The following is a 13456-nucleotide window of genomic DNA, read 5'->3' on the forward strand; positions in this document are numbered from 1 at the left end:
CTTACAAAGCTGTATTCGAAATAAGGTAAAATAATATTCGATTTTATTATAAATGCAGTTTTCTATAGAGTTTGTCCACAATATTTCTATTTATAGTTTATTGATTTAAAATTCTCAATATGAAATAATATTTTTATTCGTCCTATTCAAAAAGGAGAACGATATTTTTGCGGCCAAGCTGTGTACTTGCTGTATATAACAGTTCAGCATATGTTAAACTTTTTGTCGCTGTTAAATAAAATTTCCAACTGGGCCAACTTCGTATTTTTACTTTTCAGAGCTTTTCATAGCGAACTTGTTTAAATTTAAGGTTGAAGGTAAATAAAAGCATTTGACATTTGCCGTCAATTACTGTGCACTTAAAAGTGTTGAACCTACAATAAATTACGTACGAGATTAACTTTGGAGAAATAGTTCCGGTTGCATTTTTGCTCTTCGTCTAGTTTTGGTAAAAACTATGTTTTTGCATAACAGAAATCTATGCAAGCTGGCAAGTAAGTAGCTTAATACCCCCTCCCTGACATAAACTACATTGCTTACATTACAGGTAATGTCGCTAATTTCGCCACGGGCAACGTCCGTTTCAGTAGCCAGAAGGCAAAGACTGCGATACTCATGCTAAACATGGGCGGACCTCAACACACGGATCAGGTGCACGACTATCTGTTGCGCATTATGACGGATCGCGATATGATACAGCTGCCGGTGCAAAGCCGGCTCGGTCCATGGATTGCGCAGCGTCGCACCCCAGAAGTGCAAAAGAAGTACAAGGAAATTGGCGGCGGCTCGCCAATATTGAAGTGGACCGAGCTGCAGGGCCAACTGATGTGCGAGCAACTGGACAAACTGTCGCCAACAACGGCACCGCACAAGCATTACGTTGGCTTTCGCTATGTCAATCCCTTGACTGAGGATACTCTTGCGCAGATCGAAAGGTCAGTTGACAGCAACGTCAAGGAATTGTTTTATGTATTCCTCATGCAATATTCTCCTGCAGCGACAAGCCAGAGCGCGTGGTGCTCTTCTCACAGTATCCACAGTACAGTTGCGCCACATCCGGCTCCAGCTTCAACTCGATCTTCACTCACTACCGCGAAAAGTAAATGGCCAGCTCATGTGAAAGTTAGACAGATAACCCAGTTTCCAATTCGCAGCACACCACCCGCCAACATTAAGTGGAGCATTATTGATCGCTGGGGCACACATCCGCTGCTCATAAAGACATTCGCACAACGCATACGCGAGGAGTTGGCCAAGTTTGTGGAGACTAAGCGCAATGATGTTGTAATACTCTTTACGGCACATTCGCTGCCCCTCAAGGCAGTAAGTAGGGGCGACCCGTATCCCTCTGAAATCGGCGCCAGTGTGCACATGGTTATGCAGGAACTGGGCCAAAATAATCCCTACAGCTTAGCCTGGCAGTCGAAGGTGGGACCGCTGCCCTGGCTGGCACCAGCCACAGATGATGCCATCAAGGTAAACGATTTCCGGAAACCATGCTTTCATGCTTCCATGACTACAATCTCAATTAACTTGCAGGGCTATGTTAAACAGGGCCTGAAGAACTTCATACTGGTGCCTATTGCATTTGTTAACGAGCACATTGAAACACTGCACGAGCTGGACATTGAGTACTGCGATGAGCTGGCCAAGGAGGTGGGCGTGGAGGAGATACGTCGCGCTGCCGCTCCCAATGATCATCCGTTGTTTATTGAGGCACTGAGCAGCATTGTGGCAGATCATCTGAAGTCGGATCAGCCCGTGAATCCAAAGTTCTTGATGCGCTGCCCCATGTGCACCAACAAGCGCTGTCGTGAAAGTAAAAAATGGTATCAACAGCTATGCGCACACTAAAATGCCATTTTATTTATATGAGACTCACATAATGCACCATCTGTAGTGCATTTTAAGTTAGTTAGCTTCAAGCTATCATTACAATGTTCATCATGCTATCAATCGGTTCGCTTATAGGTATTTCATTCATTAGGTTCCGGGTTTTGCGACTGCGAGTCCATAAGGCAATAAAGACACTGCATAAACAAAAGTATGAGCCGTTCTCTTTTTATCTCTCTCTCTCTGTAAATCGGGCGCTCTCTGTCTGTGACACACATGTGCGTTGCGATACCATGCGCAAATCACCTCTGGTCTGTAGTCTGTTAACGCTCTCTGTTACGTCACAACTTGTAAATGGTATGCGCTACTCATGGTACGCGTAAAATCAATTCAATATATACAAATTGCTTTCTCGGTCATAAAGATCATTTATGTTTCATAATATTGTTAACTTAAAAGTCGTTTAAGTCATCGCATAATATTTCACATATGTGACGTCACACATAAGCTCACTCATTTGAACATCGAACTTATATCATGCGCAATGCGCTATCTTCTAGTTATTTTAACGCCGGTCAGTTTTCATCAGCTGTTTGGTATCACTTTGTCAGATTTGGAATTCTTTATTTATGGTGGGCACATAAAAATTTAAATTCTAATGGCCATCGGAGTTCCTTTAGTAAACACGCGCCCTGCCAAAGCAGTGACTTGTCGTAATACTCCACATTTGCTTACGTTTGCCGCATGACGAATTGCATAACGGGACAACTTCGAATGCATCATTAACGTAGCTGCGACTCCAAATGCCAACATCAATCACAAAAAAGTATCACAAAAAAGCATAGGAATTGATGTCTTGAAATTGGATGCGAGAAGAGAACACACGCTCAACTTTCAATCAGTTTTATTTGAGCGCCCGCCAATTAAGCCACGCTCGAAATTGGCTGCCAATTAAAGCCTGGCCACTTTGACCCGACGAGGCATCTATATCATAGTTACAGCAGTGCTCGCTCCATCTGATGAAACATTGTCGGCGCAATCTAATCTCGACATCGGCATATTGATCGTAAATTAATTGGTAAATCCAGCTATAACTGTTGATTATTTTTAAACACACCGTTATGTCTGGAGCTAACAATGTTAGCCAATCCGGTGCAGTATACGCTGTGCTCTCAACGCCAAACCACGCCGGAGCGGAACGCCACAATTTCGACAGGTAAGGGCTGCGAATTCGTTTGTGTGTGTGTGTGTGTGTGTGTATCGTTATGGAAACCTGTTTATACATACATACATACGTAAGCTTATTGACCTCCGCTTTCATTTGTTCATTTATTTTTCACCTCAGATTTGTCATAGTTTATGGCAGCATCAAAGTTTTGTTTATGGCCAGCGTGACGTTGTGCCCATAAAGCAAATCAGTTGTTATCTGTCTATTTGAATTACGTGAGGAAAGCCAAATGAGAATTGGCCCACTTCAGTTTGAGCGCTGGAGACGTTCACGTTCCTGCTTAATTGCATTGATAAGATCTCGACTTTTGAGTTAGAAGCATTTCAAGTCAAAACACAACAATTATCTCTGGCTGTCTGTCGCCATTCAAAATTGAAACCTACCTTCTATAATCTTGAACTACACGTCTCCAGCTATAATTAACATAAATATTTCAAAATTAGTTTCATGTTCTCATATCTTACGGTGGAAATCTTGAAGTCAACAAAATGAATTTCCATCTTTTGTGCATTTTTGATCCTACTGGTGTGTATTTTGCCAAAAGTTTGAAACACGTCTTAAGTAAATTTTTAAAAAATTTCCGAAACCCAACAAATCATTGACCGCCATTTCCACCAAGCGTGTGTGGATTTGCCGAAAAGGGTGAATTTAAAAATGGCTCATGCAACAGGTTTTCCGCGATTTTTCCTCAGAACCCATAAGGTAACTTAAGTCCAAATTTCGGATTCCTAGCTTTTACAGATATCAAATCAATCAGTTAGTCACCACATTCACACACTACTGAATACCTGAAAATGAGCAGTTACCTGACCATATTTCAGAGCGGGTCAGCTATCAGCTTAAGTTTTCAAAGCGAACCTGCTCACATATGCGAACACAATACACCAAAAAAAAAAAACAAGAGGTTCTAGTCGGGAGCTCCCGACTAGGGGATACCCTGAACCCTCTTCTGCCAATATCAAATCCATATATATATTCTATTTTAGAAGCTATATGTCAAGTTTGGTGGACTCTAGCTCTTATTACTTACCAAAATTGACAAAAAAAAAAGACAGGATATCGATATCGATTCTTATCGATTGCTTGAAAACGGAGTAGGTTATCGATTATCGGAAAAAAATCGATCTGCGCAGGCACTAGAAGCACCTACATCTAAAATTTCTCTAGCTCTTATAGGTTCTGAATTCCTTGCGTTCATACATACGGACAGACGGACGGATGGACAGACGGACATGGCTAGATCGACTCGGCTATTGATCCTGATCAAGAATATATATACTTTATGGGGTCGGAAATGCTTCCTTCTGCCTGTTACATACATTTGGATTTTGCACAAATACAATATACCCTTATACCCATTTTGAATTGGTTCAGGGTATAAAAAAAATGCCCTGTCAGGCTTATTAAATGAAAGTGTGTGCACTCAAATGTATTCTCTTTGTACATACAAATTTACATTCCTACTACCCTACCACAAAAGCATATTGTGTTCGCTATCTCTAAACTTAACGAATAAGTGTGAGATTATAATTAGAACTCACAACGAAGCTTAAATACACTAATACTGTCACTTTATGATATAAAATTGTAACGTATGTGTATTAGAAGACCTACTTGAAACTTAGTATATTAAAATGTGTCACCCAAATTGGGCAGCATTCATAGACTTGAAAACTTTTAGAGAATTTCTCAAAATTAACAATTAAGACCCTGACATATTTGACTGATCCGCTTATACACTTTCCATCCAATGCATTGTGTAACCCCACAAGTACAAATTCATGAGCGACCTGCCGGCCTCATTTACTGCGTTAAAAGACATTTAGTGAAACTAAGTAAATCTGAATTATGGTGCAGACACAATGTTGTATACGGATCTTATCTTAATGATTTAAACCTTATTCTTAGATGCGGCACAGACGAGCCCAGCGAGCTAAGTGCATTCTTCAACTGGCGATCCATTAGCAAGAAGATGGAGCATAAAACCGGCGGCGTCTTCAAGAATCGCAACCTGATCGTCGATCTGCTGGCCATATGCTTTGGTATAGGCACTTGGCTGGGCGTGAATGGCACCTTTATACAGCTGCCTCTGCTGGTTAATGAGGCGCCCGAGGGCTGGAGTCTGCCATCCTATCTGAGCGTGATGGTGCAAATAGGAAATTTGGGACCACTACTCTACACTGTCTATCAAAAGTACTCACCCTGGAAGCTCAACGATGGCTTCACCATACATGCAGTCCTGGCAATCGGCACAATGTCCTGTCTGTTAACCGCGTTTTTCTACAACCGGACGGCATCGCTGGCGGGCAACGAGCACAGCGTAGCGCTCTTCATACTCACCATCTTTACCGCGCTCAATGCTTGCACAAGCTCAGTGCTCTTTATGCCCTACATGGGGCGCTTCAAGGAGCAATACATAGTCACCTATTTCATCGGCGAGGGTCTCAGCGGCCTGCTACCCAGCGTTACGGCTTTGGTGCAGGGCATTGGTGACACCGGTCGCTGTGTGCTTGTGAATGAGACCGAGTCGGGCGAGGCGATCTACCAGAAAATAACAGAACCGCCATTGTTTGACACAAGGGTATTCTTTTTAATATTATTTGGACTGATGGTACTCAGCTATATTGGCTACACGCTGCTCAATCATCTGTCACTGGCGAAGAGCGAATATGCCCAGGTCACTGTTAGCAAGGGCAACAAGTACGAGTATGGCCAGGATGATAATCAACCGCAGCTGCAACAGCTCACCCGTGGACAGTATATTGGCTTGCTGCTGCTTATAGGCACAATCTCTCTCTTCAGCAACGGCATGTTTCCCAGCATACAATCATATTCGAGTGCGCCGTATGGAACGCGCGCCTATCACCTGTCCGCAACGCTGAGTGTTATTGCCAATCCAGTGGCCTGTTTTATGGCCATGTTCCTATATTTCACATCGCTGCGCATCATATATGTGCTCTCGACTCTGGCAGCGCTGCTCACCAGCTATGTATTTATCACCGCTATCCTAAGTCCATATTCACCGCTCTACGATCATACAGCTGGCGCCGTGCTAGTGGTAAGTGAATCGAGTTGAACCTATTGTCCATATTGATATATTTTGTATTTCACTTTTGCAGGTTGCTGCGTGGACTTTGCTTGTCGGAATCGTCAGCTACACCAAGCTGGGAATTACGACTGTGATGCGTGCCCAGGGCGGCCAGTCTTTGGTTTGGGTGGGCGCAATTACCCAACTGGGCTCGGCAATTGGTGCTATCTCCATATTCTTTGCCATTAACTACACGCGCTTCTTTCAGGCCGCCGAGTCGGAATGCTGAGCAGCCCGGTTTCATATCCTCAACTAGATGATTTTAACATAGTTTAGTAAATATATAGATATTTTATTTTTTACTTGCGCCTTGTCATAACAATAGAATATTTAAAACACATACCATGTTAGGCATAGCTCATTATTTGGTATGATATACGTGTATAATAAACTTAAACCATAAATATGCCTCAGTTATTAGGTTTGATAACTTGTTCCTTACTTTTGGCATTATCAGTTTGATCGATTTCACTGTCCACGTCACCCTCGTAGCCGGAATTCGTGCGGGAACGCGATGCAGTCGGGTTTGCCTGCGCTTCAGCAGCAGATGCAATATTCGCAGTACTCATTTTGCTAAAGCAATGCGTAAAATTTTGCAACATATTCTGGCCCTTCTCGGAGGCCTTGTTGAAGGCCAAAATCTTCTCCCGCAGACTGCGACTAGCACTATTGCTGCTCACCACTGCCTGACTGCTCTGAGGCGATGGCTGGCCCGATTCGCCGAGAACACTTTGGCCAGATTGGCCCAGCAAGGTATCAACCTTTTCGAAGGACTCCTTGGCGCGCTTGAAACACATCAGGCTATCGCGCAGCAGTTGACTCTCGTGAAGTCGTCGAAAATCAGCGAGCAGCTCACGCAGTTCCATTGCCTCGACTGAGCTCAAGCCATTGTCACCTGTGTGCATGTTTTCAAAGTCCATAATCAGTCGCTTGATTTTAGTAGGCTGCTGCTCTGTTCCGGACTGCGTCATTGCCAGCATTGTGGACACATCAGCCATCTCCCTGATTATGTTCACTGAAGTCTGAATCAAGTCAGTGTGCTGCTGTATCGTTTGCTTGAGCCGTGCCCGTAGATTCCGCAGGTAGAGGCATATGTGTTGGGTATTCTCGATATCAATATCCTTCGGTAAGGCTGTTAAAACTGCGATTAATTGAGCATAATTGACATATTGTCTTTTTATTAACAAACCATTCAGCTCCTTATTGTTTTCGGCGTTTTCCATTTAGCGGGCTCTTAATTTTCAATACGAAGAATTTCAATCAAACTAACCAACTAACACGAAATGATTTTAAATTCCCTAAAATTTATGTTCTACGTTCTGTGTGTAAAATCTGTGATATGTTTAAAAAGCATTGCAACCAAGATTATAAAATCAAATCGAAATATAGTAAATATATGTTAACGGAACATTTAAGAATCACATTTCAAAATCTAAGGCTCCTGCTTGAAAGAGTCCTCTGTAGGCCGTCTTATAACTTATTCCAATAGTAAAAACATTTAAATAATTTACATTTACAGTCTCAGGTATGGATATATGGCATAATAATTTATGTTAATAATATTAACGTTATAATGTTAATAGCAAATCTAGGCTTTCCAGTTTCCTGTTACATTAATAAGAGAAATATTGAATATGTTTCAAGTTACGTTTTAAATTAAATCAGTAAAATGATAGTTTTACAAACAAACTAGTTGAAATGTAGCTATATACACATGCACATATGTATGTGTGCATATACATACACATATTGATGCAACAGTTCGTGTTCTCCAATTAGAGAAATTCATTTGATTTGAAGCAATTTGAAACAGTTGCATTGCGTGCGTCGACTCAGCACGCGCCCATCTCTAATGTCTATTCAGCTCGAGGAACAGCTGTTTCTACGCTTCTCGTCTACTTTCTGTTTTCATTTTGATTAAAGCATATTCCGATGATTAAACCAGTCGAGAGTCGCAGTCGCAGTCGCAGTCGTCGTCGTCGTGAGAAAATCGCTGCGGGAGTTGTGCGTTGAAAAAGTCAATTGAAACGCCATTTGAAAAAGAAAAGAAAAGGTAGCTCCTGGCAATTAGAATGCAAATAAACAAATAAAAAATAAATAAAATTACATTTGCAGTTGCCGTGCCTCAAATTTCCATTAGAGCTAACACACAAGCTGAAAACTTCCAACGCCAACGCAAAAAAGTGCAATTGTGACGACGACGTCAGCAGCGACGTCGGCGTCGACAAAATGTATACAACTGTGTTGCAACGGCAGCGCCTGTGAACCCGAACAATTGTTACCAGAGCGACAGGCTGTAAATGCATAAGACGAACAAGTGGGTAGTGGGGCAGTAGCTAAACGAGGTCCAGTCGAAAATTGAATAAAAAGCTCCAGTATGAGCTATGTGAGAGGCGGCCCGGCTGCTAGCCTGAATTTGGATCATGCGCTCAGCTGTCGGGAGTTTGAGCATTTGCGAAGCAACCTAGAGGCTGGCATCTTCAGGCAGCGCCTGCATGCCGCTGAGAATCTATACCAGCGCAATCTCGCGGGGCACTATGGTTGTGTCAATGCCCTGGAGTTTAACCATGGTGGAGAGTACCTGGCATCGGGTGAGTCGCTACCTGTTGCTACTCTTACGGGCTGCTAATTTCGTTTGCCGGCTTCCAGGTGGAGACGATAAGCGCGTTCTGCTCTGGCATGTAGATCAGACGCTGGCAAACGTGGGCCAGGACAACCCAAGCGTTATGTATGGGGAGCATGCGAGCAACATTTTTTGTCTAGGCTTTGACACAGACAACAAGTATTTGTTCTCCGGCGGCAATGACGACTTGGTCATACAGCACGACCTGGGCACGTAAGTGTCACCAAAAGCTTTCTTATCTCACATCTAACCTATCTGCTCCCTGTGTACCCAGCGGCAAGAATCTTAATTACTTTTCACATGACGGACCCGTCTATGGCCTAAGTGTGGACCGTACCAGCACCAATATGTTTAGTGTGGCCACGGAGCATGGCGAAATCCTTGTCTATGATCTGCGCGTGGGCAAGAATGAACCATTGGCCATAGCCAAGTTTCGCACGCCATTTAATGCAGTCGAGTTTCATCCACTTAACGGCAACTTTTTGGCCACAGCCAATGCCAAACGTGGTGCTCAGATGTGGGATTTGCGGCACCATACACAGTGGGTTCAGCTGTTATGCACTGCCTGAAGTTTATTCTAATGCCCCTTCTTTACTCTCCTAGGGCACTTTGCCAGTATAACTACATAACTGAATCCCCTAGCTGCATGAGTGTGCGCTTTAACTGCAATGGTAGCCTTTTGCTCACTCTACACCGCCGCTTGCCGCCCATTCTGTATAATCCGAGCTCGTCCGACCCGTTGTGTTCGTTTTATCACGATGAATACTTCAATTCGTGCACCATGAAGAGCTGCACCTTTGCTGGTCCGCAGGATGAGTTGGTGGTTTCCGGCTCGGATAACTTTAATATGTTCATCTGGCGGCTGGACGGAATCGACCGTAAGTCTTTAAAAAATATCATTCAGCAGATAACTTAATCTTTCTCGCTCTAGTGGAGGAAAAGAATCAATGGATTGATACGACACCTGTCATCCTGACCGGGCATCGATCTATTGTTAACCAGGTGCGCTACAATCGCCAGCGTTGCCTGCTGGCTTCGTCGGGTGTGGAAAAGATTATCAAGGTAGGAGAAGACTCTGTCCAACTAACGAGCCTGGGTAAATAAAGGCTCTTCTTTATACAGTTCTGGAGCCCATTTGCACAGCATGGCTGGGAGGGTGCACTGATTGAACCATCCGATACGCCCTATTGTACACGAATGCTTCATCGCAACGCCACCGATCAAGTATCGCAAGACTTTAGCTCGCGCAATATGGACGAGGACCAGGTGATGCTGGCCTTTTTTGATACGCTGGTGCAACGTGAACTGGAGAACTGGAACAGCAACAGCAGCAGTGGCAACGGCAACGACAATGATCAAGAGACCACCAGCGGCAGCGACAGCAGCTCTGGCACGTCCACAGAACGCAGCGAGAGCAGCACTCAGTCGGAGGAACAGAGCGAAGTGGACACACCCAATGTCAGTGAGCTCAGCTGGCAGACGCATCCAAACCGCATCTTCTATTTGGTGGCAAAAAAGCGGCGAGCACTGTTGCAGCTGGCGGTCAAGGGCACTGGGGGCCAGCACCGCAATGTGGAGCAGCTGCTGGCTCGGCTGCTGGGCGAGCAGCGGCAGGCAGCCACGCAAGCGCGCATCAGCGAATGGCTGGAGGAAACACACCGGCTATTTGGTGATGACGAGCTACCCACCACATCCGCAGAGGCGGCTGCTCGGGAACGTAGTCGTCGGGACATCATTTCCCAGCCAGCCAGCCGCAGTCCTCGCAAGCCGCCCGAGCTACGCATGAGTAAGTAAATCATACATACGTAAATCTTTATTTGATCAGGAACTCTAGTAGACAAACTAGTGCAGCCAGCACGCATCCGATTGCCAATGCGTAAAAAGCCAGTTGTATGTCTGTTAGAGTCAATACCTTCCACTGTCCCACGCCCAGCACTGCCAAATAATCGGGATAATGATGTATATTCAACTTGGCGCGCTCCTTCATCTCGCTTATCCAATGGTCCAAAAGTCCACCTGCCAAAATGTGCAGCAGCACAGTATTGATGGCATCCATATAGGGCGATGGCCTGGGCAGTACATAGCCAATGTGATAGGTTTTGGGGCACTCGGGTATCTTGTGCACCTTGTGGGTCATAATGTAGCGTCTGTCCCTAAGCTCGAGGCTGGCAGAGCGCGTCACACCGGCAAATCTGCCATTTCTGGCGACCATGCTGATCAAACGATCCTTACCCTCTCCCACCAGGACCATCTTGGCGTTCAGGCGTCGATAAACCGCCGAGTCGTGGCCATAAAATAGATCATCCTTGAATGCCGGATGCTTTATGTAAATGGGCATCTGGGAGTCGTCTAGTTCGGCCAAAGTTTTTGGATCACGATAGTACAGTGGTCGTATATATGCCGTGGCCAAGCTGGACTCCAATAGTGCTCCAAAAATGACGCTAACCAGACACAACGAGGCCAAGAAAATACGCTCTGAATTGTAAGGTGGAAATTTTCCCACATTCACACGCACCCACACGACCCAGGTGTCGATAAAGATGCGCCAGGCAATAACAAAGAAGCGACCGTCATCAATCTTGCGATTCTGATCGGTCAGGCACTCGATGCGTAGGCCCAGATTCAAGCCGCGCAGGCAGAGCCAGACGAAAGCGCATGCAAAGCCCACGAGTAGAAAACACAGCCAGACATCCACGCGAACGGCAAAGAGGGGCACAATTGACTGTGGAATACGCTGGGCCTTCTGCACAATGAGGCACAGATCATCCATGTAGACAGCGGCGCTAAACTGGATGCGCGACGTTAGATAATCCTTAATAAAAAAGCCGGCAAAGATGACGTCCAGCTCGTGACGATGTGCCCGCCCCACGCCACCAGTATAAGAGCCATTGGGCTGACGGCCACTGTAAATGAGCATGTAACTAAAATGAATCTTCCAGATTAATATACCAGTAAGTTACTTACCCAAAGAACTCGTCATCTGGCCACACGTAGTTCAGCGTAAAGTTAAGGTGTTTGGCAACTGTTTCTGCCACAGTGGCATCGGGCCCTGTGGCACGTAGAGGCCGTTCGGTGGAGTCATCTTCATAAAGTGCGGAGTAGACTGAATCAAAGATGTATGCGCGCAGTGGATAGCCATGAAGGTTGGAGTAAATGCGCTCATAGCTGTGCTCATCCTCGGCAAGAACCACGCATTGCAGAAAGGGATTGTAGAGCAGCACTTGCTTGGCTGCCAACTGCACATAGTAGATGCGATTGTGACCAAGTACCCGCCAGATTGTCTCCATAAACTGCTGCAAAAGCTGTTGCTCATCCGCTGGCAATCGCTCCAGTGCTAGCAGATAAAAGCCGACCTGGCTGGTAAACTGCTTTAGGTGCTGCTGCATTTGCTGCACATGCTCATAGATATAGAAATGGTGGACCACGGCGTCGTAAACTAGCGCTGCGCCCGGCTCTGGCGTTTCCTGGGCAACATGCACTTTTACTGCATTACTCTGCTGTCGCAGTAGAAACTGGACAAATCTATTATCCGCATCCCGCATGCTACGCAGGTGCAGTTCCAGGGTGCTCTCCTGCTGGCTCAGCATGGGCTCAAACATTTTTGCATAACTATCAACGCTACCATCGTCCTGCCCAATCGTTAATTTCGTTACTGTCAGCAGGCTTAACATAATTAGCTGTACGTTCAACGACATTGTGACCGCAACTGAATACTTTTTGACCCGCGCCAGCGATTGACCTGTCCTCCTGACCGTATCTTTGTGGACAAACAATGGCCCGTTGACACCTGGGCTGGTGCCGTTGTTTGCCTACTGTCAGTGACTCTTGACAGCTGACTATGCTCGTTGGTTAACAATAGACCGCTTGCCTCCCAGTCAGTAGCCACGCCCCCATGGCGAAACCCCCAATTATTGGCAAGTGTCAGGGCTTTGTTTGCCCAAGCAGAGTCAAGCTTCCGATTTGTGTACATTCCCTTTGCATGACTTGACCAAATACTTGTACACAACTTGGCTCAGCTGCAATAATAACCACTAAAAAGATTTGAATTTCTCCGTAGTTGGCTCCCTGCAGGCCAGTTTCGAGCAGCTGGAGCGCAAGCGGAAGCTAATGCGGCTGCGTTTCGCAGCCATCAAGCGAAGACGCAATGTAAGACGTCCACGCCGAGGTCGACAGGAGACGGACAGCGCCATGTCCTATGATACCGAATGGCTGGATGATGATGACGATAATGAGCCGGAAGTTAATCAAGAGAACACTGTCGAGGAGAACAACAGCAACAGCACCAGCACACCCGATGATGATACATCCAACACATCAATGGAGGCACAACTGTCGCAGGCGCCGAGCACCTCAAACTCTGAGAATAACAACAAACGGCGCAATGGTATCCACTCGGAGCCAACAACATCGACGGTCGCAACCCAAACAAATTTTTAAATACATTCAAGAAGAGGTTTCTATCCACTATTGTATACTGGCAAGCCAGAAATGAGTGTTATTCCTTTAAGTGTATGTATGATAAAAAAAAAAAAAACAAAAAATTAGCAGAAGGCAAGAAAATGTTCAATTTCAATGGAAGTTCTATAAATAGGATAGTTTACCTATATCTAGTTTCTCGCTAACTATATTATTGTCAGTTTGTCTGAATCCCTTAGAATAACTATAATTGGCTTATTGAATATTA

General features: G+C 45.1%; 5 protein-coding genes across 9 annotated transcripts; 3 read left to right on the forward strand and 2 right to left on the reverse strand.

Annotated features, from left to right (window-relative positions):
* The first annotated feature begins 230 nt into the window (after positions 1–230).
* On the forward strand, positions 231–2047 carry FeCH (ferrochelatase, mitochondrial). The gene is made up of 5 exons (XM_002054411.4): positions 231–494; positions 548–935; positions 998–1099; positions 1155–1476; positions 1540–2047. Exons 1-5 carry the CDS (start codon positions 458–460, stop codon positions 1852–1854), a joined length of 1164 nt encoding a protein of 387 aa, XP_002054447.1. The 5' UTR covers positions 231–457; the 3' UTR covers positions 1855–2047.
* Positions 2048–2385: 338 nt separating this feature from the next.
* Rift (Riboflavin transporter) lies at positions 2386–6451 on the forward strand. Of its 2 annotated transcripts, none has more exons than XM_002054410.4 (3): positions 2386–3049; positions 4970–6119; positions 6181–6451. In XM_002054410.4, the coding sequence occupies exons 1-3, from the start codon at positions 2955–2957 to the stop codon at positions 6376–6378; spliced, it is 1443 nt and encodes a 480-aa protein (XP_002054446.1). In that variant the 5' UTR covers positions 2386–2954; the 3' UTR covers positions 6379–6451. The 2 variants fall into 2 exon arrangements, with proteins under 2 accessions (XP_002054446.1, XP_032294816.1); XM_032438925.2 differs by lacking the exon at positions 2386–3049 and adding an exon at positions 3708–3763.
* On the reverse strand, positions 5628–7822 carry LOC6629367 (uncharacterized). 3 transcript variants are annotated; one of them, XR_001450093.3, is made up of 3 exons: positions 7339–7497; positions 6493–7290; positions 5628–6401 (listed from the first exon to the last, which is right to left on the reverse strand). XR_001450093.3 is itself a non-coding variant. In XM_002054409.4 (2 exons), the coding sequence occupies exons 1-2, from the start codon at positions 7370–7372 to the stop codon at positions 6560–6562; spliced, it is 756 nt and encodes a 251-aa protein (XP_002054445.1). In that variant the 5' UTR covers positions 7373–7822; the 3' UTR covers positions 6421–6559. The 3 variants fall into 3 exon arrangements, 2 of the variants coding, with proteins under 2 accessions (XP_002054445.1, XP_015027697.1); XM_002054409.4 differs by lacking the exon at positions 5628–6401 and having other exon boundaries at positions 6421–7281; positions 7339–7822; XM_015172211.3 differs by lacking the exon at positions 5628–6401 and having other exon boundaries at positions 6421–7290.
* A 232-nt stretch (positions 7823–8054) lies between these two features.
* LOC6629366 (DDB1- and CUL4-associated factor 5) lies at positions 8055–13316 on the forward strand. 2 transcript variants are annotated; one of them, XM_032438922.2, is made up of 8 exons: positions 8055–8202; positions 8265–8740; positions 8799–8985; positions 9047–9313; positions 9376–9650; positions 9704–9834; positions 9895–10558; positions 12812–13316. In XM_032438922.2, exons 2-8 carry the CDS (start codon positions 8527–8529, stop codon positions 13207–13209), a joined length of 2136 nt encoding a protein of 711 aa, XP_032294813.1. In that variant the 5' UTR covers positions 8055–8202; positions 8265–8526; the 3' UTR covers positions 13210–13316. The 2 variants fall into 2 exon arrangements, with proteins under 2 accessions (XP_032294813.1, XP_002054444.2); XM_002054408.4 differs by having other exon boundaries at positions 12830–13316.
* On the reverse strand, positions 10586–12502 carry Ir100a (Ionotropic receptor 100a). Its single transcript, XM_002054407.4, has 2 exons — positions 11737–12502; positions 10586–11675 (listed from the first exon to the last, which is right to left on the reverse strand). Exons 1-2 carry the CDS (start codon positions 12465–12467, stop codon positions 10586–10588), a joined length of 1821 nt encoding a protein of 606 aa, XP_002054443.1. The 5' UTR covers positions 12468–12502.
* Positions 13317–13456: the final 140 nt, after the last annotated feature.

Source organism: Drosophila virilis, chromosome 2, assembly GCF_030788295.1.
Source record: "Drosophila virilis strain 15010-1051.87 chromosome 2, Dvir_AGI_RSII-ME, whole genome shotgun sequence".
Classification (NCBI taxonomy): domain Eukaryota; kingdom Metazoa; phylum Arthropoda; class Insecta; order Diptera; family Drosophilidae; genus Drosophila; species Drosophila virilis.